The sequence below is a fragment of the Miniopterus schreibersii genome (genome assembly GCF_964146895.1).
Source record: "Miniopterus schreibersii genome assembly, chromosome: 1".
In the NCBI taxonomy this organism is placed as follows: domain Eukaryota; kingdom Metazoa; phylum Chordata; class Mammalia; order Chiroptera; family Miniopteridae; genus Miniopterus; species Miniopterus schreibersii.
Genome location: NC_138101.1, coordinates 26,483,768 through 26,504,840, shown reverse-complemented (window position 1 = coordinate 26,504,840; position 21,073 = coordinate 26,483,768). Strand labels below are relative to the sequence as shown.

The following is a 21,073-nucleotide window of genomic DNA, read 5'->3' as shown; positions in this document are numbered from 1 at the left end:
TATAATTAACTGGCGTCTTGATGAGGAATGTCTTCTACATTAACGCTGGTAGGTGGCCATTTCCAATTAGTTGAAGTGTCTCTGTGGGAGGGGATGTCTTTCTTAAAAAGAGACTTATTTCATAAATGGGGACATTGGCTCATTGGAAAGTTGTGGTTTGTTTTTCAATTCTACATGTACCTTATTTTAACTTCTGCTCACCTGTCCGCTCAGTTGCTGCTGTGCCAACACTTATCACACTGAGTACATGTAGTCACCAGTTAAGAAATGCTAGTTGAATTGGATAGAATTGAATTGAATGGGTTCAAATCTAGCATTGAGTGGGTTACTTTTATGGGTCAATATGAATGAGCCTCGAAGTGCCTAGATATTTGATCAAACATAATTCTTCTTGTTCAGTGAGGGTGTTTTTGGAAGGGACTAGTATATAAATAATAAGGACAGTAGACTGAGTAAAGTAGATTGCCCTCCTAATGTGGGCAGTCTACATCCAGTTAGTTGAAGGCCTGAGTAAAACAAAAAGACTGACCTTCAGAGTAAGAGAGGATTCCTCCTGCCTGACTCTTTGAACTGGGACAATCAGCTTTTTCCTGCTTTCAGACTTAAATTGAAACATGGGCTCTTCCTGGGTCTCAAGCCTGCTGGCCTTCCAACTAAAACTACACTGGCAGCTCTCCAGTTTGCCAACTCACTATGCAGATCTTGGGACTTATCAGCCTCTATAATTATATGAACAAATTCTTTATAAAAATCTCTTTCTCTCTCTCTATGTCCTACTGGTTATGTTTCTCTGGAGAATCCTGACTAGTACGCTGGGAAACACCAAACCTAAGGTTTTCCTTCTATATGAAAGCATTTAAAGCATTCAGCAATGGCTATTATGCCTCCCGAAAGTCTCCCCCCACCCCCACCCCCAGATATCTCAGTGTCCTCCTCTAAAGGAAATTACTTTAATACAGCATTAAGAGCTGGGCACAATTCTCCACATGTGGCTTTACAAGGGAAGACTTCTGTAGAATGGCTCCTGCCTCATGTCTGGACATTACACTTATTTTGATTTTATTTCCAAGTGTTAATGTAACACATTATATAAATAGAACTTAGCATTTCAACTGCAAAAATCACATTTTCACAGGGAATTTTCCATGGTTAAATTAGGCCATTTTATTTAGGTAGATACATTTTTCTTATTACTTGCTATTTTTATGAACAAGAAAACATTGAAATCCATGCAATGACAATATTCTAAGACTAAGAGATAGATTGAGTGGGTGATTCACTAAATTGAACACATTAGGACAACACCTAAATTAAAAGTTTCCAAACCAGTTTTTTAAAAATGAGAAACAAATATAAAAATAACCAGGTATCACTAAATGTTACCTTTGCTTGATAACTTGGTTGTGGTTCAGGTAGGAGGGATGTAGAGTTAATGACTCATATGAAACAAAAAAATTCACTGGGATTTATCATATTTACCAGCCTGTCAAAATTTCTAAAGTAATTAAAATGTTAGTTTTCCCCATAACTAGCTCTTGGTTGACACTACAATCTTAAATTTTGAGACAGTCTTAAAGCATGGATATAAAATTGTACAAATGGAAGAATATTTTATGGGAGGTAAAAATTCCCTGCCTTAAATCTTATCTGAGGAAATTAAAACCAGACTTCTATCTTCTAAAATGTAAAAGACTTGAAGCGAAGAAAGTTAGCATATATTCACTCCACAAATATTTATTATTAGGGCTACACTAAGTTTTAATTATTCTTGTGAACAAAGCAATGATCCTTTTTTTCACAGGGTTTATTATAATCCACAGAGGTAAGAAACAATAAACACACAAGCATACAAATACTACTCAATGCTATATGGGAAACTAACAGAATTTGGAAAGATAATAGTAACTTGGGGTTTGTAATTTAGATTGTATTCTCAGGAAAGCTCTTATTGGAGGTGCCATCTTAGGGGAGAACTGAAGGATGAGAAAAGAAAAGTCAAAAGAACCATGATAGATAAAAGCATTTTGAGCAGAAGAAACAAGGTGGTGAAGACAATGGGATAGAAGAAAGATTGCTCTGCAAGAAACAAAATCCGTGGTGGAGTTTAGTGTAGTAAGCAAGGGAAAGATGGCCCACTGCAGGAGAAAACAAAGGTACCGAGGGAGGGAGGTCACCTAGGCACTTGAAAGTCAAATTAAGAAGTGTGGAACTCTCCAACCTGGGCCTGGGGGGACAGCTTCTGCAAAAAGGGGTGCTGAGAAAAAGGGCCATTCTGCCATCAACAAGGTAGTGGGCAGAGAAAACACCGTCAGCATTCAGAAGTGTGCCGGTGGAGCGGGTTTCAAGAAGTGTGCCTCCAGGGCACTCAAAGATATGGGAACTCCAGCTGTATGCATCGACACCAGGGTCAACAAAGCTGTCTGGGCCACAGGAATAAGGGATGTCCCATATCGTATCAGGGTGCATTTATCCAGAAAACGTAATGAGGGTGAAGATTCACCAAACAAGCTCTGTATGCTGGTTGCCTACATACCTGTCACCACTTTCAAAAATATACAAGCAGTTAATGTGGATGAAAACTAACTACTGATTGTCGAATAAAGTTATAAAACTGCAAAAAAAAGTATGGAAAGTTTTCTTGGTACAATGGGGAATCTCTGAATATTTTCAAGTGTAGAATTAATATGATCCAATTTATATCTTGCAAAGATCACCCTGGATGCTGAGTAGAGAATGGGTTGAAGGAACTCAAAGATGAAAGTAAGAAGACCAATAAAAAGACTGCTACAATGATACTGGGAGAAGTAATGGTGGTTTGGTTGCAGTAGGGCTGGAGAGAAGTAGAAGGTTTCAATAAATATCTTGCAGGTACAATGAATGGTACTTGACAATAGATTGGATTGGAGGAGTATAAGGGAGATGTCAACAATTAATCTGAGATTCTGTTTGGATAGTGAGATTAAGGAGACTGGAAAGGAAACTCATTAGGGAGGGGAAAAAAGATAGTTAAGTTTTGAGTCTTTGAAACATAAAAATAGACATACCAAGAAGAGTGCTATTACATAATCTGGGACTTAGAAGAGATCTGAGCTGGAGATATATATGGGGGTCACTGGAATAAAGATGGTATGTAAGGAGAGGTATATTGTGACCTTTCTGAGAATAGTGTCAGTGCAGGTGAGAGATGGGTAGACAAGTTCTAGATTACAGTGGGTTGAGAGGAAGTTGAGGTACTAGACAACAGATATAGACCATTATTTCAAGTAGCTTAGAGAAAAAGGCAGTAGAGAGATTAGGAAAAGATTAAGAGGAGGTGTGGGAGTAGAGATGTCTATGATGAGAAGAGTTTTAAACTTGTTTTTAGGCTGTGAATAAAGGCCTAGCACAGAGGGTGAGATTGAGGATGTAAGTGATCAGGGGTGGAAGTGTGTGTGAACTTGAAATAATCGATTCTTAGAGGAGGAAGAAAGATAGAATTCTGAACACAGCAGCCAGGGTCAGGCTATAAAAGAAGTAGGAGCACTTCTTTCTCTGAAATACAGAGGGCTAACTTAGAATGGTGAAATTATAAGAAAGTTTAGAAGAAGATGGGTGAGCCCACTGAGAGAATTCAGGCCCGAAATGGCTTCTACTGTTTTGAAATACAGTGACAAGTGATACTATCTTCTTATACTGAGAGGATGAGATTAGGGTCAAGATCTTCCTCAATTATTGCTGCAGAGAATGGGAAAAGGCACCTGAATCCTCCAAGATTGTTATCCCAAGCCCGTCTATGTCCCCATGAAGCTTGTGGCTATCAAACCTTTACATGAAAGCTTTATTGATTTCAAATTCCAAATCCTCTTAATACTAGTTTTCTTGATTGATTTTTCTATATGCCATTAACTGTTTTTGTAGCATCCCAGGGCCAGAAAGCTATTAATCTGCTCCAAATTCAACTAAAATTTTAATTTAACAAGGCTTTATGGCCTTTCCAATTTTACTTGATTAGATGACATTGAAGAAAAGCAAAACATCTTTAATTTTTCTCAAACGACCTAACCGAGCAAAACATTGCCCCATCCTTGGGATTGTGATGGAAGAGAATACAAACTAGTACATTTTGTAAGGTAGGTACCCTTTCTATTCTATTGTTCACAAACAGATGGTCCATTGAACCTTATGTTGGCGGAACGTCTACCTTTTCATTCTTATTTCCCAACAGACATGGAAGCCTCTCATTTGTAATCAGTTTAAAGCTCAGTTATAGTCTTCATAAATTCAGGGAGAGCTGCTTCAGCAAATAATGCGACACATGTTTCTCCATGAAGAGTTAAAAACAGATGAATAACAGGTTCTGTATTTATTGGTACCTGACTGCATATTGATTATGTACTTAGGCAGGAACAAGCAAAGCTCATCTGAACCCCATATGATTACCACAGGTTACTTCGATGCTTAGAGTTATTCCTCTGAACAGTTAAGATCTCTTTACCCTGATTCATCTATTGTTAAAAAGGGATACATTTTAACTAAAATATTACAGCTAAATAATGTTGTCATTTGAGGCTTTTAATTTTTTTTTAGGTTAACATCGGTGGAATCAAAGACTATTTGGTTTCCTGCATCCACAGGCCACCACCTCTACAGTTGCAATCATTTCACCTTCGACTTAAAGCCAGTTCTGCCTCAGCTTCCGGGCCCTATTTTAACCTTTATTAGGGATAATTTTAGGAAATACAGATGAGTTTTTGGCTGATTCAGCATCCTCAGCCTAGCTGAGAGTGGTTCCAATTGGTTCTGTACTTCTAATCATGATGTTCTGTTCCCTTGCTCACCTGCTGATTGAAGGACTCTACGATTACCTGGGGTTGAATCCCCGCTTCACCACTATCCTTGCCCTGGGTAAGTTATTTTACTTCTCTGAGCCTCAGATACATCATCTCTCAAATGTTGGTAGAAATGTTTATGTTACAGAGGTGTTCTATTCATGCCTAGCAAGTAGAAGGCAGTCTGTTTTTCCCCCCTTTCTCCCAAGTTCCTGCCTTTATAGACTCCTCATTACATGGATTCTTACAGACTCGAGTCTCTGCTTTGCTTTAGGTAAATATATTTAGGGACTAGAGTCCTGTGATCTGCTGTTGGGTCACTTTAATGATGGCCACCATCTGCCTGCAATCCTACCTATTAGCTGACTTTAGGGTCCCAGTTACTCTGCCTCATTCATCTGTCCAGACAGATGATTGCATCTTACTAAACTGCCTCAATGATTATCATATGCCTGAGCCACCACCTATTGCCTGACACCATATTTTATGATTATTTTGGACTATCTGACTGTGCTTCCCCCATCCCTGCCCCACAAAAGTTACATTTTATTTCTGCCTCACTTATAGTTCTGTTTTGGTCATTATATGATATAATATAAGGATCTAAAAGTCATCTATTTTCTAAATATAAAATAAATTTCCTACTTAAAGAACAATATAACCTATAATAATAGAAAAACTCAATATCTATTATAAAATAAAATATGCATTTTAGGAGAAAATAAATGCTGATAATTTTAGCACTTGATAATTTACAACACGGAACAAATTCAAGTACTTGTCAAATTCATTACTTCTTTAAGTGAATGATGTAAACCATAAGGTCTTTGAATTTCGAAAGGATGTCATATCCTACAGCTGTCCAGCAGCAGTAAAGGTAAAAAAGTCGCAATCCATGGAAGAGACGTCAAGGGTAAAAGGCAACCCATTGAAGCAACCCATGAGTTAACCTCTTTCCATGTCAGTTCCAAAAGCTAATGGTTTACTTGCTTAGCTTAAGTTCTGCCTTATCAACGATCACTGGCCATTAATAAGTGATTGAGTTCATATTTCATTTCTACCTTTTGAATTTGGTTGTCATTGGCATTTACACCAAAAGTCATCATCAATACGTTCACATAATAACACCTATCAACAACTTATTTATATAATGCATTTTAAAATTGGATTATTACTTAAATAGCTCATGAATTTTCTTGTTCATTCTAGTTTCTAGTGGTAGTAGATCAACATCTATGCCTGAATCTATATCTACATTAGCATCTTTATCTATTTCTATGTCAGCATTTAACAAAACTAGAAAATTAATGTAATCCCTTAATAACCAGATAATTGGGAGTACAGAACATTTATTCTTTAATAATATTATGAGGTCACCTGAAATTTTCCTATTTTCTTTTACTGTTTTGATGTTTGGATCTAGGAAGTATTTGAAATGATTTAAATAAATATCTATTTCTCACACTACATTAGGTGGTATTGTAATGCTCTGAATTAGCTACTGTATCTTAAGGTGCCCCTTAAAACCAGGAAATAGCCTAGGCCTGGTATTAACAATAAATGGACTTAAATGCCTGTTTGTTGATGGCTGTGAAACGATGAAACAAAGTTAATCAGATTAAATCTAAGTGACTAAAATATTCAAATTGTTAAGAAAGCAATCAATGAAAAACAGTCCAAGAGGACAAACCAAAACATATCGAGTCTTTGGCCCTATGCGCCAGCATCACGAAGCTTGTTATTCCTACAAAGAAAGACAAAGGCACACAAGACTATACCGTAGTGTTTTCCTGAATGGGAACAATTTACAGTCCTTCAGATGGGCAGACTTTAGAATCAAAAACAATTTCACAAAATCTTTACACATTAAAATGTTGCTCCCACTTGTTAATGCAGCTTGGGTATTAGAACGCCCTGGGAGAAACTCTACTTTGAGAAGGAGAAAGCATGAGTTTATAAATTGTCTACTTAAACTGAGTAGGCTTTTCCTAATGGTTCAAAAATTTAACTGCATTAATATGACTGTGGAGCCACACAGCTTAAGGGAAAATGTCGCTAGATTGGGAAACCCTTAAAAAGCTGGTAGTATAGCTGAAAGTATCCTAGTACCAATTATTCAGGGCAAGGTTGAATTTAATTGAGTCAAGCAAACACCCCTCTTTCTCATTCCCTTGTCCAAGTAACTCACAGCTTTCAATCTCCAGAGTGCAGTTTTGTTCATCCAGAGGATATCTCCGTAGATCCATCATACACGCAGCTGTGGTTGTGATTCTGTCAGGATGAGAGGGAGAAAGATAGCATCATAAGGTGAGGCTTTCATTTCCAGGCTTCCTAGCCCTGAATCATGCTACCAGTGGGCATTAAAATTTTGAGGTTGAAAATTTTGAAGACAGGCAGATTGAATTTGAGTCTTGCTTTGCTGCTGACTAGTGGTATGAGCTTGGGCTATTTAATTGATCTCCATGAGCCTCAGTCCCCTTATCCATCAGAATACCTACTGCAGAGAATGGCAGTGAGAATTAAGAGAGATGTGTGCTCCACAAGCGCTGGTCATTAGTATAGCTATTTTTATCCCACGGCCCTTCTTGTAGCAGCCTGGCAACATCTCTGCCAATATGCGCAGCAAGTCCCTCCTATGAACAGCTCATCTACATTATGCACCAAAGACTACCTTCCTCTCCTGCTACAACCTAATAATAAAACAATAAAACAACAACAACAAAATCTGCCCTCCATAACTTTTGGTGCCTAACATTACCCACCATTAGAGAGATTTGTCAGATTCATCTCTGAGACCCTGGTCCCCCTATACTCAATCTAACCAGAAAAGGAACACTGTTTTAGGATTGGTGTTCACACCATATAGTTGCCAATTTCGGTTTAAGCAAACCTCAAGACCCTGACTCTAGATATCTTACCTGGGTTTCCCTTATCCCTCCATTTTCACTTGCCTGGGCTGTTTCTCTAGACTATGGAATCTGAGAATAACTAAAATTCTTAGGCTATCTACTCTTACAAACATTGCATATTACTATGGAATTGAAAACATACTTTTCTTTAAAAAATTTACATGCTCCTCTCTTACAAAGTAGTGTGTAATCATAATTTAAAGAATTTAAAATATTCAAATTTAATAATAGAAAGTTTCCCTTCTACCTTAATCTCCAGGAGCTACAATACTGGAAATTTTCCATAAATATTCCATGTAAAAATATAAGCACAGCTATATCTTCGTATGGGATGACTTCTTAGACAGCTGCCTACCTGTTCTGAACCTTGCTTGTTTTCATTAACAGTGTATCTTGGAATTGGTTTTATATCAGCAAATAATAAGCTGTCTTAAAAATTTTACTGTGATGTGTTCAGTTGTACGGAAATACCATAATTTATTTTCCCAGTCACCCTTTGATGGGCATTTACGGCTTCCTGTTTTTATTTTTACAAATGAAGATGCTCTGAATACACTGGTAGACTCTACTATGTCTCATTACATCTGTTGGCTATTTCTAGAAAGAGAATGGTTTAAAAAAAGGTAAATGTGTTTTAATTTTTGTCACATTGCCCTTGGTAGAGGTTGTACCAATTTTCACTCCCATCAACAGTGTATCTAAATTTGAAAAACTACTCTTCGTTCCTATGTGTTTTCGAGGCTGCCAAGGTGACTTATTGCTTTGGTCATGTGTGTTAACCTAACAGGAACCTTCTTCTTAAAAACACTGTTACACAAAACCCTAGCCCTTTCCAATTTCTCTTTGGCTTTCCTCAGGAAAGATGAAAGCTCACAGCATCGACACTGGGACATTCCCTTTGAAGCCTTTCTTAGGCAGGATGGTGGTCAGTTTAATCAGGTTTATTTGAGCAATAGGCAAGAACAAAAAAAATGTCAAGTTCAATTTTTAAAAACATTTCTTCAAAGTGTTTTACAAAAAATTTAAAGACTAGTTGTATTCCAGAATTTAGCACATGAAAGGATTTATGGGATAAATTCCTTCTTTCTGGATTCCTTCTTGCCTCTTGCTCCCATAATTACAGGAACTGGTTAATTTTTTTCACTTAAAACTATATCATACATATCTTTTGTTTTCTAAAAATACAATTTCACATTATTTTTATGGCCTGCATAATGTTTTAAACACACTTCATGAGACAACACAATAAATATTTTTAAATGCTTTAAAAAATTATCTTTCTCCCCTACCATAGTATTTGTTTAACAACTTCTTATGAATAAAAAAATGAATATTACCTATATATTACTAAAGTGTGGCCAGCTCTATGATCTCATGAATTAGCCAGTGGATAATTTTTGGAGATATCTGACAATATCTGTAGACAGTTTAGATTGTCAGGCTGGTGGTGGAGGCGTGATGCTCACATCTAGTCGGTGGAGACCCAGGATACTGCTAAGCACCCTGCAAGGACCAGGAAAGCCCCCAACAGTAAAGAATTATGTTTCAAAATGTTAGTAGTGCCAAGGGTTGAGAAATTTGGCTCAATTGTGGTTTTTAAACCTTTTCCCTTGAGGAAAACACTAATGAAACATCTTATACAGAGGTTCACTATATAAAATACAAATGAATAAGTAAAAGCAGTATTTTGTTAGTATAAAATTACCTTATAAGTTCAAATGCTGACATCTATTTTAATGAGCACACAAATTTGAAAGCAGGGAATATAATTAGGGCCTTAAATCTCACTCAGCAGCAACATTTTTCTGTTGTATTTTATTAGCATAGTATTGAGAAAATCCTAACAGTGAAACATTTGTTTCTAAAAATCTTACATGACCAGCCATAGGCTACCCTGAATTAGGTGAAAAACAAAAGTCTGTGTGCCAAGTAACCACCTCTATAATCAATGACACCTTTATAAATGGTTAGATACATTCACAAGTAGTTGATCTCTAGCAGGTGCTTAATGATGAATTAAAAGGAAGCTTTACTCGTTTCAAAGCAAAAATGCTCCATGTGCTGCATAAATTAACCTGGCTGCATAAGTTAATAGTGTGGTGGTTTTGAATGAATTAAAATGTACATACGACACAATATAGTGTACTTATTTTTTATTATAGTTTTAAATAGTTATAATATTTTAACATAAAATTAGAATTAATTATTATTTGTAAGAGTATTAAAGAGCTTAAGAGATACTTGAGAATATCATTTGAATCCCACTGGTCAGCATATCTCACTTAATTGACCATGTTTTCAGACACGTGTCGCCTGGTTAGTTAAGCACACCACATCTAAATCAGGACATGCATTGGAATCTTACACTGAGCCACTGATTCACACGTTGTGAGGCTCTGGAGTATTTACAAAGCAATTTGAAAAGCCTTGTGTGTCAAATGAAGAACTAATGTCTCATGTGTATGGGTCCTACAGCTGCAAGTAATAAAAAAACCAACTTTTGGAAAGTATAACTGACCTTACTATTGCTATCTGTTATGACCAGTCCATTCAGTGGTCAATAGATATAAGAAATCTAATTGATATTATCTTGGGAAACCATACATCATACCAGAGGCTTGCCCATGACTTGATATTTTTTCAGCTATGATCTCCTGGATCAGTTAACTTCTTTTGCCCCAAATACCATTATGATACCAAGAAAAGTTGAGTAATCATAGCTCAGAAAGGGAAGGAATCAAGGCAGCTCGAAGAAACTGAGCTCTAGGAAGTGCCCGACTTCCTCTGGAAAGCTCTGATATTACTGAAACAACTTCCTTCTTGGGATCTATCTGCTCCAAATGGATAATTCCCCAGAGCATTTCATTGGCCCAACTTGGGTTAGGTGCCAACTCTTCCAAAATTATTTAGTAAGGGCTGGAAAGAAAGCCACAGATATACAAATATGGTCACCAGGGACCCAAAAGGATCCTGAGAAGGGAGGGATCATTGAGACTCAAACGGAAACCCCTCTGTGAGCAGGTATTCACAAATTCATGTTGTGGCCTGCAGACATTTATGCAACAGTGTTGTCTCTGCTAATTAAAGCGTTTGGAATTTTTAGATTTTGTAGTGCTTATGGCTAAGTGAGCTGAGTGCCTTGAGCTCTTTATGAGAAAAAAAAATGCTGAGAAAGAATTCCCAGGATCATTAACAAAAAGAGAGATGTACTTAGACATCTCTTCTGCCTGCTGGGTGAGAGACAGCAGTGAACATCTCTAAGCATGACTGCTCCCTCCCTGCTTTTCCATTTGTTCACCTCGCCGAATGTAATTGCTCAGCAGTGGTTAGTCACCTCTGCAATTAATTAACACTCCTATATGGAAATGTGCTCACACTGTGGCTAAAGCAGCCTCATATTCTGAACCTATGGAATCAAAGGTGCCAGAGCTCACAAAACTGGATGGGTCAAGAGCTTCAAGATTAAAGTGATTTTTGAATTTTATTTTTAACTTTTCACACTCAAGTCATTCATTCTGAGTGTGTGAAAATATTACTGGCTGATAGCAAATGAAGGTACAATAGAGCAGTATCAGTTATAGCAAAGTATTAACTGACTGATTTTCTGAACGCAGACTTCCCAGAGGCACAGACTCATGACAGCGTAACATTCATCTGTCTTCCTTCAAAGACATTTAGAATGGCTTACATTATAATCCAATTTATTGACATTTTGAAGGTTAGGTCAGAACACGATAATAGGCTGTTAGAAGCTATGGTCCCCTGATACTTGGGAATGAACGGAAATCATATTGCTGTAGTATTCATTTATTAAGTTGTATTCTGCATGGTCACTGACCTTAAAAGTCACTGTAATTACAAATCATGTATATTTGATGTTTAAGGGCAATGTGACCCTCACTGCTGACAACACACAATCCAGGAGGAACTGGCCCATAAGTAACTTAAAATCTAGCTACACATATACACACAGGTACATATAGAGAGCACTTTGCCAATAGGAATGTGAACTTAAATAAATGAACAAATTATATACATATGATTGGGATTTCAATTTTATAGGGATGAGCTCCTAGGTTTTAAACTTAATTCCTGTAGGACTGTAACAATTTAATAGTATCTGTATTAAAAGAATATGAGAACAGAGAGGGGGGAAAGCCTGAAAATGCTGAATTCTAATCATACCCCTAAAATTGGTGAAATTGATTACTATTCATTTCCTTTCTTCTAAGCATATGTTTAATAAAGGTGAAATCATTCTGTGTTTAGCAATCTCATTTGCTGATTTTTGGGCAACCTTATAGGGGAGAATTTTAAGTCATTCCATTCTCCACGAGCACAATTTTCAGTGTCAGGATTCCGTTGCATAGATGCCCCGCTGTTTACTTACTGCTCCGCGATTGTGAGCCATCAGTCGGAGCTCTTCGGTACCACATCCACTCCCCACTGCAGTCAATACTGCTCTTACGTCTTTATTTTTTGATTTCAGGTTTCTGCTTCCCTCCTCCCGCTCGGTTTTGTACTCTTAGTGCTGAATGTTGATGACACTCTTCTCAGTGCAATCCCAAGCAGTCATTTTCAGGTGATTAGCTCTATACCAAATGTTGTGTAAATGGGCTCATTTTTATTCATTTCTGTCGAGCTGGGGTGATTCATGAACCACATTGTGAATATGAGAAGCAGTTCATAAATCAGAGTGGCCAGAGGTGGGCGAGCAAAAAACCCCCAAAACGTAATAATAAGGCAATAGTAATTAACAGATCCTTGTCAAGGACCCAGTGCCAATCTCAGCCATCTTTTACCATAGATGTCTGGCTGAGTTCAAGACAGGCTATTTTCCCCCCAAATTACATCAGTATATTCATATATCTGTGAAGTATGAGAGCATGTATTAAATTTGTACTATGTCTAATGTTTCCTAAGAACAATTAGCTGAACTATGTGCTAGGGGGCAGAAAAAATAAGGTTACCTCCTCCAAATCAGAGCATCTTTATCCCATCATCTCAGTCATCAGGAATTTGTATGGTGGACAGATCATGAGGAATTAGGACAATAACAAGCCCTTAAACAATGGGAAGGGCCCTAGAAATTGAAGCAAAGGCAAAGCAAATGTTTCCTTGAATCGGATGCCCCGACTCGGTAGTGAGCAAGGACAGAGCAGTTACAAGGACTCAGACAGAGTCGGGAGGTCAAGTGAAGGCGCGGGTCTTCTTTCAGTTACTGCTTTTGGATTATTTGTAAAAATGCCCTATTGCTTTGCCACGTGATGATTTCTCCCAGAACAAAGAGCTGACACATTTACTAAAAGGTAATCAGAATAATCTTGAAAAGGCATTTCTGAAGGAGTGAAGTAATATTCAAGAGAGACAGAACGTTAAAATACTGCATTCTCAAGGCACGGCTTTCCCCTGAGAAACAAAAAAAATAAAGCAAAACCCCAAACAAATATAAGGCAGCTGTATACATTGTACAAAATTTTGAGCTCCCTATTGGAATGAGAGCAGGGCTTGAGAACATCATTCTTTTTCTTTTAAAATAATTCATAAATTTTAAAACATTCTGAAAGTGGTGGAGAAACATTCCTTCCACCACATCAGCCATTAGCACTGTGGTACATTTACATTCAGTCTCCCCCTTCCCATGTCTCCTGGGTTTTTGCACGTTTGTAAGCACATTCAAGATTTTGTTTTCTTCCCTCTAATGTTTTTGTTTGTTTTGTTTGTCCTCACTGGAAGATATTTTTTCCATTGATTTTTTAGAGGGGGGGGGTTGGGGAGAGAGAGAGAAAGAGAAACATCCATGTGAGAGAGACATGTTGACTGGCGGCCTCCCATACACACCCCGACTGGGGCCGGGGATCGAACCTGCAACCCAGGTACGTGCCCTTGACCAGGAATCGAACACACGGCCCTTTGGTGCTCGGGCGGACACTAACCACTGAACCACATCATCAAGGGCTTGCCTTTAATTTTTAACGTCATAACATTTTCTTTCTTGGCATCAGGATTGCAATTTTTTTGCCAGAAAACAATATACTTATGGTGGACATTTAGATTGTTTGTTTAAAATAGGCTAAAATGAACATTTTCATGAATATAGGGCTTTCCCCACATTTTAGATTATTTCTTTAGGATAGAAACCCAATAGGCAGAATTACTATATCCAAAGATGTAAAAAAACTTTTGGCTTCTTACAATATATATGGCCAAAACACTTTCTTAAAAGAATTTGTAATACAAAGGAGTACTAATTTCCCTACCCTATTGCTTAGTTAGATGTTGTACCATTTTTTAATAGAAGAAAATTGATACTTTCAATGTATTTTAATTATTCACCTACTAACAAAGTATTTTTTAAAATTTTGCTTACAAATTGTATTTGGAACCATTCTTTCTCTAGAAACTAAAATAATTAGTGATGTATAATTTTATGATTAAAAGACCAATATTAAAATTTTACCAAATATCAGGAAAGAATGAAGAGAGTGATTATAGATTAATTTTGCTACTGCCCTGTTCTGTTAATTAAGTGAATAAATATATGTTGAATTTAATATGTATTTTCATGGTTTACTTTTGACATGTATTTTCCATGGTTTTACTGTTAATTTTTTTGAAGTATAATTATAGAAATAAAAATCTAAAATAAAACTTATATTGCCTTTTGGGGTTCATAATGAACACCATCAGAATTAAGCTAATTGAGAGGTGATCATGTTTTCTAAAAGGCAAAAATAGGAAGGGGATTTCATGTTTCCACATTAATGACGAAGCATTCCAGATATGGCAGTAATATAAAAAATATGATTTCTATCCCAGGGCTTTTGTAATACAAACACTTCCAAAATGGAGCTACAAAATGTAATTAAGTGTATTTTCTATTCATTTTTGCAAGTACAATGTTAAGTAGATAAACTCGGATGGTTCGGCTGTTCTGCACCTAGATGCCTGCCCACCTGCGACAAGGAGACAGCAGGGACACCTATTCATCAACACTCCTGGGACAGCAAGTGGGCAAAGGTCCCACCTCTCTAGCAAGGCAAAAATGGATGCAGTGGGCTACTTAACAGAAGTCAAAATGAATAAACTAGATCTGTATGTATCAACATGGGTGTGCCTCTCATAGAGTTGTGAGGGGGGGGAAACGCCCAGGAAGAATGCCTACAAAAATCTACATTTATTTAAAAATTTTCAGGACCAAATTATATTTCTTAGGAAATCACCAGAGTACGCGTGTGAGTGTGTGTGTATAGTAAAAGACAAAAATAGGCATAGAAATGGGACACAGCGATTCTGGCACGGTAGCTGTGCTGGAGGAGGGAGAGGTAGGGGAGGAGAGAGGGTGAGATGCAGATGGAATTGTACTAATCTCTGGGAGTTTTCCCTCCCTCCCTCCCTCCCTCCCTCCCTCCCTCCCTCCCTCCCTCCCTCCCTCCCTCCCTCCCTCCCTCCCTCCCTCCCTCCCTCCCTCCTTCCCTTTTTCCTCTCCTTTCCCCTTCCCTCCCTTCTCTTCCTTCCCTTCCCTTCCTTTCCTTTTTCCATTTTTCTGTTAACCTAACAGGGCAACACATTAACATATTTTTTAATCTGTCCATTGCCCTCCAATTTGATATCCTCAGATTAATGGATAATCATAATGACCACCACTACACTCACACTCTTATTTTTAAATGTTCTCAACTGTGTGTAACAACCTTCCTGTTCCCTATCCCAGAATTACCATAAAAAAAGTAAAGGAATTTAAAATTTCTCTCTCCCTCACATTGACTTTCTACCTAATTGGCATTTAATAGTGGCCATGATTATAATCTTCAGAAATGAGTTCCTTCAGTCAAGAAATCTATCAACATACATAGACCTTGGTTTTTGAAACTGATATATCATTCCTCACATTTCTCACCACAAGATCCCTTTGCGATTATACATTTATTTATTTAATTACTTGTTTCTTGTGTGACTGCTTGAATATGATGTTAAGTGCCACCAGGGAAATGACCTCTCAGTGATTCATTTACCAGCTTTCTGCTCAGTGTCTGGCACAGAACTGACGTGTAAATTAATGGTATTAATATGTAACTTAAGGAAACACTGAAATCATTACTTCCCTAAAAAGACAGAAAAAGACCAATATGCTGTCTTTTCTTTTTTACAATAGTTAATTAATTAATTAATTGTTCATAATATTACAGGTGTCCCCATTTTCCCCCACTGACGCCCTCCACCCCGCACTCACTCCCCTCCCCAGGCCCTCACCACACTATTGTCTGTGCCCATGGGTTATGCATATAAATTCTTTGTTTAATCTCTTCCCCCCAAGTTCCCTCTGAGATTCATCAGCCTGTTCCATGCCTTTATGTCACTGAATCTATTTTGTTCATCAGTTTATGTTCTTTAGATTCCACATATAAGCGAGATCATGTGATGTTTGTCTTTGTCTGCCTGGCTTATTTCGCTTAGCATAATATTCTTCAGGTCCATCCACACTGTCCCAAAGGGTACGAGATCCTTCTTCTTTACAGCTGCGTAGTATTCCCTGGTGTAAATGTCCCACCGCTTTTTATCCACTCATCTACTGATGGGCACTTGGGCTGTTTCCAGATCTCAGCTATTGTAAATTGTGCTGCTATGAACATAGGGGTGCATATATTCTTTCTGATTAGTGTTTCAGGATTCTTAGGATATATTCCTAGAAGTGGGATCTCTGGGTTAAAAGGCAGCTCCATTTTTAATTTTTTGAGGAACCTCCATACTGCTTTCCATAGTGGCTGCCCCAGTCTGCATTCCCACCAGCAGTGTACCAGGGTTCCCCTTTCTCCACACCCTCGCCAGCATGTGTCATTTGCTGATTTGTTGATGGAGCCATTCTGACAGGTGTGAGGTGATACCTCATTGTGGTTTTAATTTGCATCTCTGATGATTAGACGTTGAGCATTTTCTCATGTGTCTCTTGGCCATCTGTATGTCTTCTTTGAAGCAATGTCTATTCAGGTCCTTTGCCCATTTTTTAGTTGGATTGTTTGTCTTCCCCTTGCTGAGTAGTATGAGTTCTTTATACACTTTGGAAATTAGCCTCTTATTAGATGCATCTTTGGCAAATATGTTCTCCCATACAGTGGGACTCCTTTGTATTTTGAGGCTGTTTTCTTTTGCTATGCAGAAGCTTTTTAGTTTGATGTAGTCCCATATGTTTATTTTTTCTTTTGTTTCTCTTGCCCTAGGAGATGCATCGGTGAAAATTCAACTATGTGAGATGTCTGTGACTTTACTGCCTATGTTTTCTTCCAGGATTTTTATGGTTTCGTGACTTAACATTTAAATCTTTTATCCGTTTTGAATTTATTCTTGTGTATGGAGTAAGTTGATGATCTAGTTTCATTTTTTTGCATGTACCTGTCCAATTTTCCCAACACCATTTATTGAAGAGACTGTCTTTACTCCATTGTATGCTCTTGCCTCCTTTGTCAAATATTAACTGACCATAATAGTGTGGGTCTATTTCTGGGGTCTCTGTTCTGTTCCACTGATCGATATGTCCGTTGTTGCACCAATACCAAGTATGCTGTCTTTATTAAAAATTTATGCCAATGTTGGTTGGAATACAAGTTTAGGATAAAGATCCGTTTCCCTCATCCTGATTCAATTTCTTATTAGAAATCATCTTTGCTAAATATACAGCCACAGAATATAGTCAGTTGGATAGTTTCTAGGACCGTGAAGCTGCTCAACGTATGCTTAAATTAAGCCAGATGTCATGGACCTCTCATCTGTTACAATTTTAAATGCTATATAGCTTAGCTTAGGAGAGAAATGGTTATAACACTGGTATTTACATTAAATAGTCCAAATGACAACATAGGTTCAGACACTCTTTCTTCTCTTACTTTTGAGAATGCACAAAGAGTAGGGCCTCAAGGTACAGAAAGTTGGTTTCCATTCCAAGAGCAAAATGAGTATTGTCCTTGCCAAGAGTGTGAAAGGGTTAATATGGGTCAGACTTCCTCTCATGCTAGGCTGCAGTTTTCCATTTGAAAAGCAAATATTTACATGGCATGTGAGGATTTTAAAAACATCATTAAAACATCAATTTTACATCAGCATTATTAGAATGCTAACTTCAAAAGCAGTTAATAATGAATAACTCATGTTGTCTGGTTGATTTTTCAACTTAAAAAGCGAAGAAAAATGAAGGAATGCTTAGATAATCTAAGACCTAAAGAACATAAACGGACATAAAGAAACTTAAAAATATCTTGTAACAAGAAGTAACATGATGTTCTTCTCACATATGTAAAACAATTTATAAATAGCACACCTTCAACATTTAAAGTATAATTCTAACTATTGTCATTATTCTCCATTGAATATTAATAATGCATACTTATCTATATTTACATCCTTTTATATGCAAGTACATAATTTATAGGTATACCTCAAAAGGGCTGTGATTGGTTTATTAAAAGATAAGTGCAAGTAAATGACATAATTCACAGAAGTTCTATGAATTACCTGCTATTTTAGGGTAGTCCTTTTTCTTTTTTAAATATCTCTTTATTGATTTCAGAGAGGAAGGGAAAGGGAGAGAGAGAGAAACATCAACGAGAGAGACATTGATCGGCTGCCTCCTGCACGCCCCCTCTGGGGATCGAGCCCGCAACCCGGGCATGTGCCCTGACTGGGAATTGAACCAAGATCTCCTGGATTATAGGTTGATGCTCAACCGCTGAGCCACGCTGGTTGGGATAGTCCTTCCTTGTTAAACAAGTTTTAGTCTCTAGAAATTCAGAATAAATAAATGTACATTACTGGTGCCAGGTGGGTAGTAGCCTTATTGGGGGGATCACTTCATAAGTTATATAAATGTCTACCATTATTCTCTATACCCGAAACTAATATAATATTGAATGTCAACTGTAATTTAAGAAACTCTAAAAAAATAAGTTAAAATAAAAAGCATGAAATAGAAACAAAAACAAAATAAAAACAAGCAAACATACAAAACACACTTTTGTCAATGCTTTTCCCTGCTCCCTCTGCCTCCTGACCAACCCTGGTGCTTCCCCACGTGACCCTCTGTGGGGTGGTGTGCCTCTCCTCTTGGGAACTGTGAGCACAAACTATCTTTTCAGTGGCAGCTGTCTCCTGATCTGTTGGCCTCACCATAACTTAATACCTTTAAAAATAGGAAAAAAACCCCAAATGTACATTTCTTCTTATCTTCTATTTTCTACCATCATTTCTCAAATTAACTAAGTAAAAAAACAAGAAACCCTGAAATCCCTAAGCACACTCTATTCAGAAACAATACATAAGCACATATATGGATTGCTGAAGTTAAAACATGTTCTCTTTAACAAGGGAAATGATATATATATATATATATATATATATATATATATATATATATGTGTGTGTGTGTGTGTGTGTGTGTGTGTGTGTGTGTGTGTGTATCTTTGCCTATGTTACATTAAATATAAAGTGATTTCTTTGATCATTACCCTTGAGAATAATAAAATTCATAGTGACCGTTTTTAAGTTTATGGAAACCTGAATGTTCCTATTAACTCTGCTAATTAATTACTCTGAATAAAAGATTATTTTAGCCGGGCCAGGAGTGGCTCAGCGGTTGAGCGTCGGCCTAGGATCCAGAAGGTCAAGGTTCGATTCCCAGTCAGGGCACATGCCAGGGTTGCAGGCTCCATCCCCAGTCAGGGGCGTGCAGGAGGCAGTCGATCAGTGACTCTCATCATTGATGTTTCTATCTCTCTCTCTCCCTCTCCCTTCCTCTCTCTGAAATCAATAAAGATATATATAAAAAAAGACTATTTTAGCATGGATGAGACTGACATCTCAGAGGGATGGAGGGGGGAGAGGAGGAGAGGAGGAGAGGGGGAGGGGGGAGGGGGGCCGGGGAGAGATTAATCCAAGAATTTAGATGCATGTATGCACAACCCAAGGACATGGACAATGGTGTGGGGAGGGGAGGGGGTGGGGAGGGGTGGAATGGTTCACTGGGGAGAAAAAGGGACATTTGTAATATTTTGAACAAAAAAAAAAGCCTATTTTATTACCTTGACTATTTAAATGAATAAATACATCATGCAGTCTTATTATTAAAAAAACTGCATAAGTTAGAACTGCATTTTGGTGAAAACAATTATATTAATAAGCAAATTCAAAATGCTATATCCAGTAAACTTATTATTAAATTCTAATTATTTAAGAAAATATTGTGCAATAAACATATTGAACTTAATTTTGAATATCCATATACATAATAATTTGGGTTTAAAAAACATGATGCCTCAGAGAAAAGAATTCCTGAATTTTGAATATTTAAAAATATTTGAATGAAGTTTATTAGTTTAATATTTATGAATCTTGTACTAATTAATCATTAATAATCTTAGAGCAAATGGTATATTTGAGAACATTCAGAATTTATAACATCACTTTTTGTAAATAGAAGTTATTACTGATAGAAGTGTAAATAACATCTCCCTCTTAAAAATCAGGTCTTAAAATTTTACATTCAAATTTTCTACAAAAAATTGCTTTATATAATAGAGAAATTTATATGCTGCATTTAATACAGCGAATAGAAAAATGAGAGTGGAAGAAATAGTGTTGGGTACTTTGCATACATTATCTTCCCAAATAATCACTATCCCTCCATGCTGGGAATTGTTGGGTGAGAAATCTGTTATATCAGAGGAGGGAAACATATCATGACCATTAGTTATGTGATCCAAATTTACTCTTGACATAAATTTATAAGCAGTCTGTTTCTTGGTAGCTATAATTCAGGAAGTCCTTTCTCATTTTCTAGGGAAACTTGTGAAAGATTTTGAAATGAACCAGAAAGTTTAGTAGATATCTTTGTCTAGTGGTCAGGGTAATCTCATGTCTAATTGTCTTCGAGATATTTTGCAACTCTGTACATGATAGAAAAATGATAGTAATTTAAGTGATACTTATCTATAGAATTGCAGTGGTAATTGATTATTGCCTTGTGGATATTGGCCAGTTTTGACAGTTTGCATGTATTTATTAATTCTGTTCAGTGTGCTATGTCTTTTCAGTGTATCCATCCTTGGATTTCCCCTTGAACTGGTTGTAACATCTTACTAGGTCTCTTATTAATGAGTAAATTGAAATCTTTGACATATGTTTGTTTTATATTTTTATATGATTTTATTCTTTTAAAATAATTTTCCTTTTATAGCTTTGGAAGTAATCTATCGAGATGACTAATGGATTTACCTAACAGAGCCAGGTAAAATGTGTTGCCAGAAAGATGTACCTTACTGGCAACTTGAGCTCAGGCATGTCTTTCCTTGGTTCCCAGAGGTAAAGCAC

At 37.1% G+C, this 21,073-nt stretch overlaps 1 protein-coding gene across 1 annotated transcript in view; it reads right to left on the bottom strand.

Annotated features, from left to right (window-relative positions):
* The window catches only part of GABRB1 (gamma-aminobutyric acid type A receptor subunit beta1), a gene marked incomplete at its 3' end in the record, with an annotated part of 293,372 nt that overhangs the window by 70,242 nt on the left and 202,057 nt on the right, over positions 1 to 21,073 (bottom strand). Inside the window, exon 5 of the mRNA XM_081150128.1 lies at positions 6,997 to 7,079. Within this exon, the coding sequence (XP_081006254.1) occupies positions 6,997 to 7,079 (83 nt within the window). The remainder of the gene's footprint in view (positions 1 to 6,996; positions 7,080 to 21,073) is intronic.